This window comes from Rhinoraja longicauda, chromosome 4 (assembly GCF_053455715.1).
Source record: "Rhinoraja longicauda isolate Sanriku21f chromosome 4, sRhiLon1.1, whole genome shotgun sequence".
NCBI lineage: Eukaryota > Metazoa > Chordata > Chondrichthyes > Rajiformes > Arhynchobatidae > Rhinoraja > Rhinoraja longicauda.
The window spans coordinates 79,376,817-79,391,710 of NC_135956.1; the positions used below are offsets into that span (position 1 = coordinate 79,376,817).

General features: G+C 44.1%; 1 protein-coding gene across 7 annotated transcripts in view; it reads right to left on the reverse strand.

The window, feature by feature from the left end:
* Window positions 1-14,894, reverse strand: part of stau2 (staufen double-stranded RNA binding protein 2) — a 268,314-nt gene that overhangs the window by 202,829 nt on the left and 50,591 nt on the right. For 6 of the 7 annotated variants that reach the window (XM_078398161.1, XM_078398164.1, XM_078398158.1 and 3 more), the window contains exon 5: window positions 9,060-9,204. In XM_078398161.1, coding sequence (XP_078254287.1) covers window positions 9,060-9,204 — 145 coding nt within the window. The remainder of the gene's footprint in view (window positions 1-9,059; window positions 9,205-14,894) is intronic. The other variant, XM_078398160.1, reaches the window with a different exon arrangement.

Here is a 14,894-nt window from a genome sequence, read left to right on the forward strand (position 1 = left end):
TGCCCTTCAGTGTTTTCTCCATTTCTTTCTCACAGAGACATTTATCCAATGGCCCCACAGCTGCTGGTAACTCTCTAATATCATAATGAACAACTAGTTGTTCATGACAGCAGGTAGCTGGTCACTAGGTGATTCAACTTTCAAAATCATAAACAGCTTTCCACCAAAAATATCCATAATTCTCTTGCTAGTCAGCACAATAGACAATAGACAATAGGTGCAGGAGTAGGCCATTCGGCCCTTCGAGCCAGCACCGCCATTCAATGTGATCATGGCTGATCATTCTCAATCAGTACCCCGTTCCTGCTTTCTCCCCATACCACCTGACTCCGCTATCCTTAAGAGCTCTATCTAGCTCTCTCTTGAATATATTCAGAGAATTGGCCTCCACTGCCCTCTGAGGCAGAGAATTCCACAGATTCACAACTCTCTGACTAAAAAAGTTTTTCCTCATCTCTGTTCTAAATGACCTACCCCTTATTCTTAAACTGTGGCCCCTGGTTCTGGACTCCCCCAACATTGGGAACATGTTTCCTGCCTCTAACATGTCCAACCCCTTAATAATCTTATACGTTTCGATAAGATCCCCTCTCATCCTTCTAAATTCCAGTGTATACAAACCTAGTCGCTCCAGTCTTTCAACATAGGACAGTCCCGCCATTCCGAGAATTAACCTAGTAAACCTACGCTGCACGCCCTCAATAGCAATAGCACAAATTGCTACCCACTTGGAGTGATGATACTAATGCTTTTTTTTTAAACTAAACTAATACCGAAACCCCCAACTGATATGGACAACACAAATAGATAGAGTGGCAAAGAATGCTTGGGTATGCTTACCTTCTTCTGTTGGGACTTTGAGTACAAGAGTCAGGATTCATGGTGCAACTCTATAGGACTTTGGCTAGGCTGCATTTGGAGAATGGTGTGCCGTTCCGGTTGCCCTATTGCAGGAAGGAAGTGGTGTCTTTGGTGTGGGTGAAGAAAAGGTTCACCATGATGCTGCCTGGATTAGAGGGTTTTAGGAGAGGTTGGACAGACTTGGTTTGTTTTCTCTGGAGGGATGAAGGCTGAAGAAAGACCTGATAGAATAATGAAAAGCATGGATACAGAGGACAAATCAGATCATTTTTCCACCATCGAAAAGATCTAAAGGAAGCATGGCCTCAATGCAGCAGCTTATATCAAAGACCCACACCATCCTGGCCATGCTCTCATATCATTGCTGCCATCCAGGTGGTGGTACAGAAGCCTGAGAACTGTTACCTCCAGGTTCAAGAATAACTTCTTCCCATCAACGTCATGCTCTTGGAACATACTGCATAAATCCGCTTGCATCAAAGTATAACGGACTCTGTATATGTCTGCACTACGTACTTCAGCTTGCACTATTATGGTCAAAACATCTGAAGCACAGTGCTATAGGTAGGGAATTAATGAGTTCTTCCATGTCCTGTCGAAAACTGTGGTAGACAACTGAGCAACCAATGGCAATTGGCAACTTCATAAATAACCTAATTCCTAATTGTGGGAGTGCACAATACAAGGTCCAAGTGGATGAATAGACTTGGCTTCTCCCACGATCCCCACCATCAAAGTAGTCTGGAAGCAAATGAATTAACTCCAAGTGACATCAAGAACCTGCCAAGCCCTCTAGATACAGAAAACGAAACGCACTTTAACAATATCCTGGCTGTGGTACGAAGAAACTCAGACAAGCAACTCAGTCATACTATGCAATTTTTTTTGCTTTATCTTACTTTTCTATAGAAATTGCACACTACTTCATTTACTGTTTTTCTATTAATTAATTACCGTGCACAAAAATCACATTAAGCTAATTTTCTGTCTGGGACATCAAATCTATCTCCTCTCAAGTGAATGTGTAAGATCAAATGTCACTATTTTGATAGAGATGGAGATTGTTATCTCTGATGTATGATCTATTATCTATCCCATACCATAACAAAACTGTTCCATATTTCATTAGTCTCTGTGGGCATATTGTTGCTGTGTTTTCCATATTACAACTGTGAGAACACTTACAAAAATAGCCATTTGTTACTGTGACTTGGAACAACCCATTCATTATAGTGCCCAGGAACAGCCAGTGTCTGTGTGACACAAAGAACATTGACTTTTCCATTAAAATCTTGACTTGTGCAGAAGGGGATCCCATGTCCAGGCAATTCCATTGAGCCAGTGAAGGGGAGAAGGTGCCGCTGGAAGTAAATTGTATTTGTATATTATTGTTAGGTAGACTGAAATACAGTGAAAAACATTGGATGCTATCCAACCATATCATACTATAGACACAAAAAGCTGGAGTAACTCAGCGGGACAGGCAGCATCTCTGGAGAGAAGGAACGGGTGAAGTTTCGGGTCGAGACCCTTCTTCAGAAGAGACCCTTCTTCAGAAGAAGGGTCAACCCGAAAAATCACCCATTCCTTCTCTCCAGAGATGCTGCCTGTCCCGCTGAGTTACTCCAGCTTTTTGTGTCTATCTTCTGTTTAAGCCAGCATCTGCAGCTCATTCCTACATATATCATATTATACATGAGTATAATCCAGCCAGACATAAGTAAGACAGGTAGTGTAACGAGAAAAATACCAAAGTGCAGAATATCGTGTTGCACCATAATAGCGTTAGAGAAAAAGCAGATAAAAATAAGTGCAAGGGGTGCAATGAGGTAGGTTGGGAGATGGAGACTATGCCCTTAGATAATGAGAGGACCATTCAGTAGTCTGATAAACGGAAGTGAAGAAGTCGTTTCTGAATCAAGTGGTACGTGCTTTCAAGCACTTGTATCTTCTGCCCGGATAAGAAAAGAATCATGCATGACCATCATTGTTGGTTCTTGGTTTTAAATTGTCCACGCCGACCAGCGATCACCCCGCACTATAACTCAGCCAGTAGAACTCCTATCTCTAAATCAGAAGGAGGATTGAGGTGCATCTTCCAACAGAAGACACAATCACAAAAATCAAGACTGAAGCTGAGAGAGTGCTGTGATTTTGGCAAAGCCATCTTTGGGAAAAGATGGTTATACTGAAGGTATTTTCTCAAAATGATGTGCAAACAAAATCCCAGTGAACTTTTTGAAGAGCATGGGAATTCTGAGATCCTGGCGAAATGTATTCCCTTATAGCAAACATTTAAAATAAAACACCTCTTTCCCATTATTGGGCTCCCAGTGTACTTTTTATATTCCTTGCAGGATCTGTGCATCGACAGCTAAGCCAGAATTTATCCCTAAATGCTTGAAAAATGGCACGTCATCATCTTGAATCGCTGGTGAAGGTACTCCTGAGTACTAGCTTGCGCCTACTCTTACTGTGTCATTAATGCCATGCGTTTGATATGTGCTGCTGAAGTAGACAAGGGAGAAAGTTCAGTGCATTTTGTTGATGACATACACTGAAGCTACTGTGTGTTAATGATGGAGTGAATGAACATTTCGAATGGTTAATGGGGGGTGCAAGCCAAATAAACAGTTTTGTGCTGTACGGTTTCAAGCTTCTTGAGAGTTGCTAGCTCTGCATTTTGTTCAGGGTCCTGCTAATTTGATTCACTCCTTGTGATGTCAAGAAATGGCTGAGATCATTACACATAGCAAAGGCCATGGGACAAGATAACATCCCAACTGTAGTACTTACTCCTACACTCCAAATTTAGCTGCACCTCTGGTTAAGCTGCTCCAGTACAGTTACAACACAGATATCTACTCGTAAATGTAGAAAGTTGTTCTCATTTGTTCCATTCACAAAAAGGTCAATCCAATCCGGTTAACCACTTTTCAAGGGAATTTTGTGTTTAACCTGTACCTGGCTTCACATGGGACACAGTTGCCTTCTTAATTGTGACTCACACAGGATCAGACATAAAGAACATCTCCTAGACCAGTCGTGATTTCTCAAACAAGTCAGTTTATTCAAGGCCTTAACAGCACGCACTGGAAAACACTACGTGTCCTTCAATAAACTGACTGGTTTGAGAAGCTCACCACTGCTTAGTTTAGTTTAGATACAGCACAGAAACAGGCCCTTCTGCCCACCGAGTCTGCACTGACTGGTGATTCCCCATACACTAGCACAATCCCACACACACTAGGAACAATTTTACCAAAGCCATTTAACCTATAAATCGGCATGTCTTTGGAGTGTGGGAGGAAACCGGAGCACCTGGAGAAAACCCATGTGGTCTCGTGGAAAACGTACAAACTCCATGCAAACAGCACCTATAAACAGGATCAAACCCATGTCTCTGTGGCCGTGGGGTAGCAACTTCACCAGTGCCAATGTTCTAGGAGTGGTTCTTTGTGTCTGTCCTTATCTGAGCCATAATTAAGAGGGCAACTGGGCCCTCGTGAAGCCAGATACAGGGTACAGTTTAAGCACAAAATTCCCTCCAACAATCGCCATCCAAGTCTCTCAATTGTGAGTAAAGTGATGCAAGGTTTCAACAATGACTTAGACGAAGGGATTAAAAGTACCATTAGCAAATTTGCAGATGATACTAAGCTGGGGGGTAGTGTGAATTGTGAGGAAGATGCAATAAGGCTGCAGGGTGACTTGGACAGGTTGTGTGAGTGGGCGGATACATGGCAGATGCAGTTTAATGTAGATAAGTGTGAGGTTATTCACTTTGGAAGTAAGAATAGAAAGGCAGATTATTATCTGAATGGTGTCAAGTTAGGAGGAGGGGGAGTTCAACGAGATCTGGGTGTCCTAGTGCATCAGTCAATGAAAGGAAGCATGCAGGTACAGCAGGCAGTGAAGAAAGCCAATGGAATGTTGGCCTTCGTAACAAGAGGAGTTGAGTATAGGAGCAAAGAGGTCCTGCTACAGTTGTACCGGGCCCTGGTGAGACCGCACCTGGAGTACTGTGTGCAGTTTTGGTCTCCAAATTTGAGGAAGGATATTCTTGCTATGGAGGGCGTGCAGCGTAGGTTCACTAGGTTAATTCCCGGAATGGCGGGACTGTCGTATGTTGAAAGGCTGGAGCGATTGGGCTTGTATACACTGGAATTTAGAAGGATGAGGGAGAATCTTATTGAAACATATAAGATAATTAGGGGATTGGACACATTAGAGGCAGGAAACATGTTCCCAATGTTGGGGGAGTCCAGAACAAGGGGCCACAGTTTAAGAATAAGGGGTAGGCCATTTAGAACGGAGATGAGGAAGAACTTTTTCAGTCAGAGAGTGGTGAAGGTGTGGAATTCTCTGCCTCAGAAGGCAGTGGAGGCCAGTTCGTTGGATGCTTTCAAGAGAGAGCTGGATAGAGCTCTTAAGGATAGCGGAGTGAGGGGGTATGGGGAGAAGGCAGGAACGGGGTACTGATTGAGAGTGATCAGCCATGATCGCATTGAATGGCGGTGCTGGCTCGAAGGGCTGAATGGCCTACTCCTGCACCTATTGTCTAACAACAATGCGCTCAAGTGGCGTTTACTCACCAATAACCTACTCGCCAAAACCTAATTGGATGTCACCCAGACCACTTGGGTCCTGACCTTAGCACAGCCTTGTGCAAATATGGGCGAAAGAGCTGAACTCTAGATATTAAGTGAGAGTGACAGTCCTTAACATCAACGTCACATTTGACCAAGCGTGGCATCAAGGAACCTGATTAAATTGAAGTCAACGTGCTTTAAAGGACAATTATAAGGAAAAATACTCCAATGACTCCCCAATACCTTTCACCAAGGAAGGTAATTTAAAAACAGGATTTTTTTTTTAAATTGCTGTCAGGCTTCGAAACTCTTTAGCGCCTATTCTGATATTTTAAACTCAAAAAGTCTGCTGGTTATTTTTCTGCTTCATGTGATGCTTAATAACAATAATTTATTAGAGTCATAGAGTGATACAGTGTGGAAACAGGTCCTTCGGCCCATCTTGCCCACACCGGCCAACATGTCCCAGCTACACTCGTCCCCAACTGCCCACGTTTGGTCCACATCCCTCCAAACCTGTCCTATCCATGTAACTGTCTAACGGTTTCTTAAATGTTCGGATAGTCCCTGCCTCGACTGCCTCCTCTGGCAGCTTGTTCCATACACCCACCAATTGTGGCAAAGGTATCTAATAGTGCATAAGGAAAGGGAGAATAGAGAAAGAAGCGGCACGCCGGCTGTGATTTCTCATAACACGACCCACAGAGCAGATGAATGCTCGAGATGCCTAAGTTAATAAGCGACAATGATTTATGGTAACTTGGAAAATTCCTGGAATGCAGAGTAAAATGTGTAGGCTGCAGGATGGTCCATGGGGAGAACATTGCAAATATTCATGACAAGAAAAGCATCCATGCATGGATGGAACTAATACAAATTTGACTGCAAGCCAAACCTTACAATTAGGGGAAATGACATGATTATAATTAAAGTCCTAAAGTCCTAAAACACTTGGATGATTATCGTGCATGTGGTAAACAAGCCACCGACTCAAGGAAATAAACACTTTGGAATACAACAACAAGCAGAGAAACCAAGAAACCAAGCATCGAGATGGTACATGATATATATTCAGAGAGAAACGCTTCAAAATATTATGCTACTGGAATCAATGCCATCAGAGCCAAAAATAATTTTCAGTGCCAAATACCTGGTGTGCTGTCTAAACTGTCATGTAATTATGCTGTAATAAGAATAAAATTATAATAGATTTTCAGTAAATCTAGAAAACTTAGCATTTTGTATTTGCTCGGAGCGTTACGCTATAAAACATTTTCACTTCAGATTATTCCAATTTTCCACTGATGAACATTTGATTATATTGAAAAATATTATTATTCCATCTACAAACTAAAGTGAAACAGTACAGTCCTCAGATATAAATAAACAAGACAGACAGACGTTTGGCAGCTGTGGCAGGGCTTGCACGCCATTACAACAGGGAATGCCATCTCACAATCTCTCCATTCTGCACTGGACCATTTGAACAATAAGAACTCGTACATCAAGCTGTTGTTCATTGTCTGTAGTTCATTGTTCAACACTATTATCCCCTCTAAACTTAAACCCAGGGAACTGGGTCTTTGTTCGTATCGATGCAAGTGGACCCTTGACTTCCTCGCCGTCAGACCACAATCATTATGAATCGGCAAGAACAGTATAAAGAGACATTTCGTCCTTAATGACTACCAACACAGGAGCACCTCAAGGCTGTGTGCTCTGTCCCCAGCTCAACTCTCTCTTTACCAATGACTTGCAGAAACACCTCCAACCGCCATCTTTAAATTTGCCGACAATACCGGCGTCATTGGATGAATAACTGGTAACAATGAGTCAGAGAACAGGAAAGAGATTGCTAATCTCATTGAATGGTGCCAGAGCAGCAATCGTACTCTCGACATTAGCAAGACTGACATTGTTGACTTCAGGAAGAGAAAGCCCAAGTTCCATAAACCTGTCTTCATCGGCAGGATGACAGTGGATAGAGTCAACCGCGTCAAGTTCCTGGGTGTCCCTACCTCCGAGATGTGTCCTGGGCCTAGCACAGTGATGCGCTTATTGAATGCTCATCAATGCCTCTATTTCCTTAGAAGATTCGGTCACAAAATACTCTGCAGAATCTCTACACGTGTATGGTAAGGAGACTACTAACTAGTTGTACCGCAGCCTGGCTCAGTAACTTGACTACTCAGAAATGAAGGAGGCTGCAGAAAATGGTCCACATTGCCTGGTCCACCATGGGAACGAACCTCCCCACTATTGAAGGGACCTGCAGGAGGTGCTGCCTCAAGGACGGCACGGTAGCGCAGCGGTAGAGTTGCTGCTTTACAGCGAATGCAGCGCCGGAGACTCAGGTTCGATCCTGACTACGGGTGCTGCACTGTAAGGAGTTTGTACGTTCTCCCCGTGACCTGCGTGGGTTTTCTCCGAGATCTTCGGTTTCCTCCCACACTCCAAAGACGTACAGGTATGTAGGTTAATTGGCTGGGTAAATGTAAAAAATTGTCCCTAGTGGGTGTAGGATAGTGTTAATGTACGGGGATCGCTGGGCGGCACGGACTTGGTGGGCCGAAAAAGGCCTGTTTCCGGCTGTATATATATATGATATGAAAAGGGGGCTAATATCAAAGACCCATACCACCCTGGCAACACTCTCATCTCAATAATACCATCAGGAAGAAGGATCAAGAATCCGAGAACCACGACCTCCAGGTTGATGACAATAGACAATAGACAATAGACAATAGGTGCAGGAGTAGGCCATTCAGCCCTTCGAGCCAGCACCGCCATTCAATGCGATCATGGCTGATCACTCTCAATCAGTACCCCGTTCCTGCCTTCTCCCCATACCCCCTCACTCCGCTATCCTTAAGAGCTCTATCCAGCTCTCTCTTGAAAGCATCCAACGAACTGGCCTCCACTGCCTTCTGAGGCAGAGAATTCCACACCTTCACCACCCTCTGACTGAAAAAGTTCTTCCTCATCTCCGTTCTAAATGGCCTACCCCTTATTCTCAAACTGTGGCCCCTTGTTCTGGACTCCCCCAACATTGGGAACATGTTATCTGCCTCTAATGTGTCCAATCCCCTAATTATCTTATATGTTTCAATAAGATCCCCCCTCATCCTTCTAAATTCCAGTGTATACAAGCCCAATCGCTCCAGCCTTTCAACATACGATGAACAGTTTCTTCCTAACAATAATCCGGTTCTTGAACAGTGCACAACACTAATCACAACCCTACCTCAGCAATGATTATCTACTATGGTCATTGTTTTGGTTATACTAAAGTTTCCCTTTTGTACTATTATGGTATGGTTACCTCATTAGTGATTATTAATTTACTGCATTACTGATTATTATATGCAGCTAGTGCAAATTACAACGTTCTATTTTGGACATACGCTCTTGACATTCACTAAATATATTAGTGAGGTGCAAAAGATTCAACCAGGATCAACATGAAGGGAACATCATGGGATTGCTATTTTTGTAAATATTCCTTAAATCTAATGAATTTTATGATATTCCTTCAGTTGCTAATGGACTACAATCACGTCAGTAGATCAACTTACAAATAATTTGCCAATAAATTGAAAAGCTCACCAGACTAACCTTTGATTGTACATGCCCTTAAAGTTATAATTAGCTCTGTAGTTGGGTAATGGTTTTGGTTCTAATGGTCTATAGATAGCAGGTTCACCCCTCTTCATTGCAAGACCATTCAGCTCTACCGTTGGCGTTATGCTGCCTGAAATACACACAAAAATAAATACAACAGCCTTTTAAAGCAAGACCAAACAATGCAACTTCGAATGCTGCAGATTATGCATGCACAATAATTTAAATATGCACTCTACAAGAAAAAACTATTTAGTAACTTGTCAACGTCCATAACTAAAATCAAAGGTACCACGATCACTGGCATACGTTGTATAATTACCCCTCAACATGAACTTGTATTTATATGTATTTAATGATAAAACCATGCGAAAGTGCTTTAGGATATTTTTAGGAAACTCTGGGCTGTGTGGGATTGAGGGCTGAGTAGGTGGTGTGGGCACAAGCAGGGCAGAGGAGGGAGAGAGAAACAGTGAGAATGAAAGAGAGAACATGAGGGAGAGAATGAGGAAGGAACACGTGATCGAGGGGGAAAGAGCTGGAGAGGTCGAAGGGTAAATCTCAGAAGTTTGAGTTTTGACAGCCAAGTACTCATTGTAGGGAATAATAATATCAAATCCTCAAGAGATCTTATGGAAGAGAGTTTCTCACTGCTGCGGGAATAGAGATTATTGAAAAAGGGACGAGGCACGATCACAGGCCATGTTTAAAATAAGGCTGTATTTTAAACAGTGAGCACAAGGACAACCTTTCGAAGGTATTTATTCACAAAATGCTGGAGTAACTCAGCAGGTTAGGCAGCATCTCAGGAGAGAAGGAATGGGCGACGTTTCAGGTCGAGACCCTTCTTCAGTCTGAAGAAGGGTCTTGACCAGAAACGTCGCCCATTCCTTCTGTCCTGAGATGCTGCCTGACCTGCTGAGTTACTCCAGCATTTTGTGAATAAATACTTTCGATTTGTACAAGCATCTGCAGTTATTTTCTTATACAAGGACAACCTTAGATGGAACTTTATTGTTGTAACATTTTGATTTGCTCCCTGGTTAAAGCAAAGTCAGGTTCCTATTAAATCTATCCCCCATCACCTTAAACCTTTGTCCTCTGGTTATCGATTTCCCTACTCTGGCCAAGAGACTCTGTACATTTAACTGATCTATTCCTCTCGTGATTTTGTGCACCTTTATAGGAACACCCCTCATCCTCCTGTGCTCCAAGGAATAGAGACCTAGCCTGCTCAACCTCTCCCGATAGCTCAGGCCCTCAGGTCCTGGCAACATCCTTGTAAATCTTCTCTACTCCCTTTCCAGCTCGACAACATCTTTCCGATAACATGTTGCTAATACTGAACACAATGCTCTAAATGTGGCCTCACAAACATCTTATCTAACTGCAACATGGCCTCCCAAATTCTATACTCAATACTCTTACTGATGAGGGCCATTTTATGACCTTTTTGACCACCCTCTCTACCTGTGATGCAACTTTTAAGGACCTGCATTCCACAACACTCCCCAGAGCCCTACCATTCACTGTGTAGGTCCTGTCCATGTTAAACTTCCCAAAAAGCAACGCTTCACATTTCTCTGTATTACATTCTATCAACCATTCCTCAGCGCACCAGGCCAAGATCCTGCTGCAATTGTTGAAAAAACTTTAATATACCAAATCTCATTGAAGAGAAATGTTACACAGGTGAATTACAAATACTTGAAGAACTTCCATCTTATAATGTATTTCATAAACCTCTATATGTATGCAAAAATCAGATGAGTTAAATAACCTGTGATTGGCTGCATCCTGGGCACCATTCTTTGGGTTCAGTCACACCAGAGAAAAGGCAAAATTCTGGACCTCCATAAGCAGAATGAGTTTTCAGTTCATTTTCTAGTTAAAGGGTTACCAGCCCTTTACTATTCCTGCGCACATTTTCCTATGTGTTACAGCTGCCTACATTTGTTGGGGGAGGTGGAAAGGACTCATCTCCTACTAACAGGTCATCAGTACCTGATGCATTGATAGAATGAGATGGAATCAGGGCAGGTACAGTTGCAGCATCTTATTGAATGGGCTATTGTGTACCTAGTATGTTTCTTTTTTTTTTCCTAATCAGATGTGCAGCACTTTGGTCAACGTGGGTTGTTTTTAAATGTGCTATACAAATAAAATTGACTTGACTTGACTTGACTAGTAATGTCTCAAGACACAAATGAGCAAACATTCATGTCTAGACATTTGGGTGGTTTCAGCCGGGATGCCGTGCACAGCTCCGTTCCAGGAAATCGATTCCTTTCACTAATTACTAAATGTAAATTTGCATGACCAAGATTCAAGATAGCTTTATTGTCATCCAAATTGGACGAAATTCAGTCACCCACAGTCCAACAACAAAAGCATCAAAATAGGCATTAAAATTACACAACCCCCAAAACACACAAAAGAAACATCCATCAAGAAAACATCCATCACAGTGAGTCTCCTCCAGTCCTCTCCTCACTGTGATGGAAGGCCACAATGTCTTTTCCCTTCTCCTGCTGTCCTCTCCCGCGGTCAGGTTGTTGTGGTTGCAGGCCGCGCCGGACGGTCCGCAGCGGGCTGAGCCTAAGGCGAGTCACAGCCGCTCCCGCAGCCTCCGAAGACGGCCGGCTCCGCCGATGATAAGTCCGATCCGGGGCGGGCGAACACGCTGCTGCTGCCGCTGTTGCTGCACGTCGGGGCGGTCGTGGCTCCCGACATTGAAGCCCCCGCCCAGCAGAGAAATATCCCGCGGCCTATCTTAGGTCGCGCCGGACGGTGAAATGTCCGCGACCCAAGCCCCGCGATCCGGGGCGGGCGAACACGCTGCCGCTGCCGGAGCTCCTGATGTCGGCATCCACGCGGCCCGAGCCTAAGGCGAGTCACAGCTGCTCCCGCAGCCTACGAAGACGGCTGGCTCCGGTGATGGTAAGACCGGTCCGCGGGCTCTGCGAACCGGAGCCCTGGAGGCCGACAGCTCCAGGAGTTGGGCCGATGGTAGGCCGCAGCAGGAACGGAGACACGGCCCAGAAAACAAAGGTCGGGTCTCCGTTCGGAAGGGACACCTATTTACAATTTTACAGTTCCCCCCCTCCCCCCCACATGCACACATAGTACACAAACACAAAAACACGACATCACAACTACAATTAAGACCAAAAAAAACAACAAAAACACAAAGACAAATGGACCGCAGGTAAGCCGCAGCTGCTATGGCAGCGCCGCCATTTGGAGACCAGCACAGTTCAGCTATGATCATACTGAATGGCAGAGGAGGGTTTAGTCGTCTGGAGGCCAAGCCCTGTTTCTTATGACCGATGTTGGGTAAAGGTCTGAGAGAGTGAGTGGGGGAGTGGGGCTCTGTGAGTGGAAAGCAGTCAAAATAAAAATCAGTTTGTTTATCCATAGAGTTATAGAGTCACAGTCACACGTCGTGGAAACAGGCCCTTTGGCCCAACTTTCCCATGCCAACCAACATGCGCCATCTACACTAGTCCCACCTGCCTGTGTTTGGCATAATCCCTCTAAACCTACCCTATGTGCCTGTCTAAACATTTCTTAACCCCCATGTTCTTCAAATCCATCCATGGTCTTCATATCCATCTTACAGAGCTTGCCCAAATCAATAGCCATTCAGAAGAACAGAAGTTCTAGCAACACAATAGACAATAGGTGCAGGAGTAGGCCATTCGGCCCTTCGAGCCAGCACCGCCATTCAATGTGATCATGGCTGATCATTCTCAATCAGTACCCCGTTCCTGCTTTCTCCCCATACCCCCTGACTCCGCTATCCTTAAGAGCTCTATCTAGCTCTCTCTTGAATGTATTCAGAGAATTAGCCTCCACTGCCCTCTGAGGCAGAGAATTCCACAGATTCACAACTCTCTGACTAAAAAAGTTTTTCCTCATCTCTGTTCTAAATGGCCTACCCCTTATTCTTAAACTGTGGCCCCTGGTTCTGGACTCCCCCAACATTGGGAACATGTTTCCTGCCTCTAACATGTCCAACCCCTTAATAATCTTATACGTTTCGATAAGATCCCCTCTCATCCTTCTAAATTCCAGTGTATACAAACCTAGTCGCTCCAGTCTTTCAACATATGACAGTCCCGCCATTCCGGGAATTAACCTAGTAAACCTACGCTGCACGCCCTCAATAGCAAGAATATCCTTCCTCAAATTTGGAGACCAAAACTGCACACAGTACTCCAGGTGCGGCCTCACTAGGGCCCTGTACAACTGCAGAAGGACCTCTTTGCTTCTATACTCAACTCTTGTTATGAAGGTCAACATTCCATTGGCTTTTTTCACTGCCTGTTGTACCTGCATACTTCCTTTCAGTGACTGATGCACCAAGACACCCAGATCACGTTGTACGTCCCCTTTTCCTAACTTGACACCATTCAAATAATAATCTGCCTTCCTATTCTTACCACCAAAGTGGATAACCTCACACTTATCCACATTAAACTGCATCTGCCATGCATCCGCCCACTCACACAACCTGTCCAAGTCACCCTGCAACCTCATAGCATCTTCCTCACAGTTCACACTGCCACCTAGCTTTGTATCATCGGCAAATTTGCTAATGGTACTTTTAATCCCTTCATCCAAGTCATTGATGTATATTGTAAATAGCTGCGGTCCCAACACCGAGCCTTGCGGTACCCCACTAGTCACTGCCTGCCATTCTGAAAGGGACCCATTTATCCCCACTCTTTGCTTTCTGTCTGTCAACCAACTTTCTATCCACGTCAGTACCCTACCTCCAATACCATGTGCTCTAATTTTGCCCACCAATCTCCTATGTGGGACCTTGTCGAAGGCGTTCTGAAAGTCGAGGTACACCACATCCACCGGCTCTCCCCTGTCAATTTTCCTAGTTACATCCTCAAAAAATTCCAGTAGATTAGTCAAGCACGATTTCCCCTTCGTAAATCCATGCTGACTCGGAACGATCCTGTTACTGCGATCCAAATGCTCCGCAATTTCGTCTTTTATAATTGACTCCAGCATCTTCCCCACCACTGATGTCAGACTAACTGGTCTATAATTTCCCGTTTTCTCTCTCCCTCCTTTCTTGAAAAGTGGGATAACATTAGCTACCCTCCAATCCACAGGAACTGACCCGGAATCTATAGAACATTGGAAAATAATTACTAATGCGTCCACAATTTCTAGAGCCACCTCCTTAAGCACCCTGGGATGCAGACCATCAGGCCCTGGGGATTTATCAGCCTTGAGTCCCATTAGTCTACCCAAAACTTTTTCCTGCCTAATGTGGATTTCCTCCAGTTCCTCTGTCACCCTAGGATCTCTGGCCACTAGAACATCTGGGAGATTTTTTGTATCCTCCTCAGTGAAGACAGATCCAAAGTACCGGTTCAACTCTTCTGCCATTTCCTTGTTCCCCATAATAAATTCCCCTGCTTCTGCCTTCAAGGGACCCACATTTGCCTTGACTATTTTTTTCCTCTTCACGTACCTAAAAAAGCTTTTACTATCCTCCTTTATATTATTGGCTAGTTTACCCTCGTACCTCATCTTTTCTCCCCGTATTGCCTTTTTAGTTATCTTCTGTTGCTCTTTAAAAGAGTCCCAATCCTCTGGCTTCCCACTCTTCTTTGCTATGTTATACTTCTTCCCTTTTATTTTTATGTTGTCCTTGACTTCCCTTGTCAGCCACGGGTGCCTCTTACTCCCCTTAGAATCTTTCCTCCTCTTTGGGATAAATTGATCCTGCAACTTCTGCATTATTCCCAGGAATACCTGCCATTGCTGTTCCACAGTCTTCCCTGCTAGGGCCTC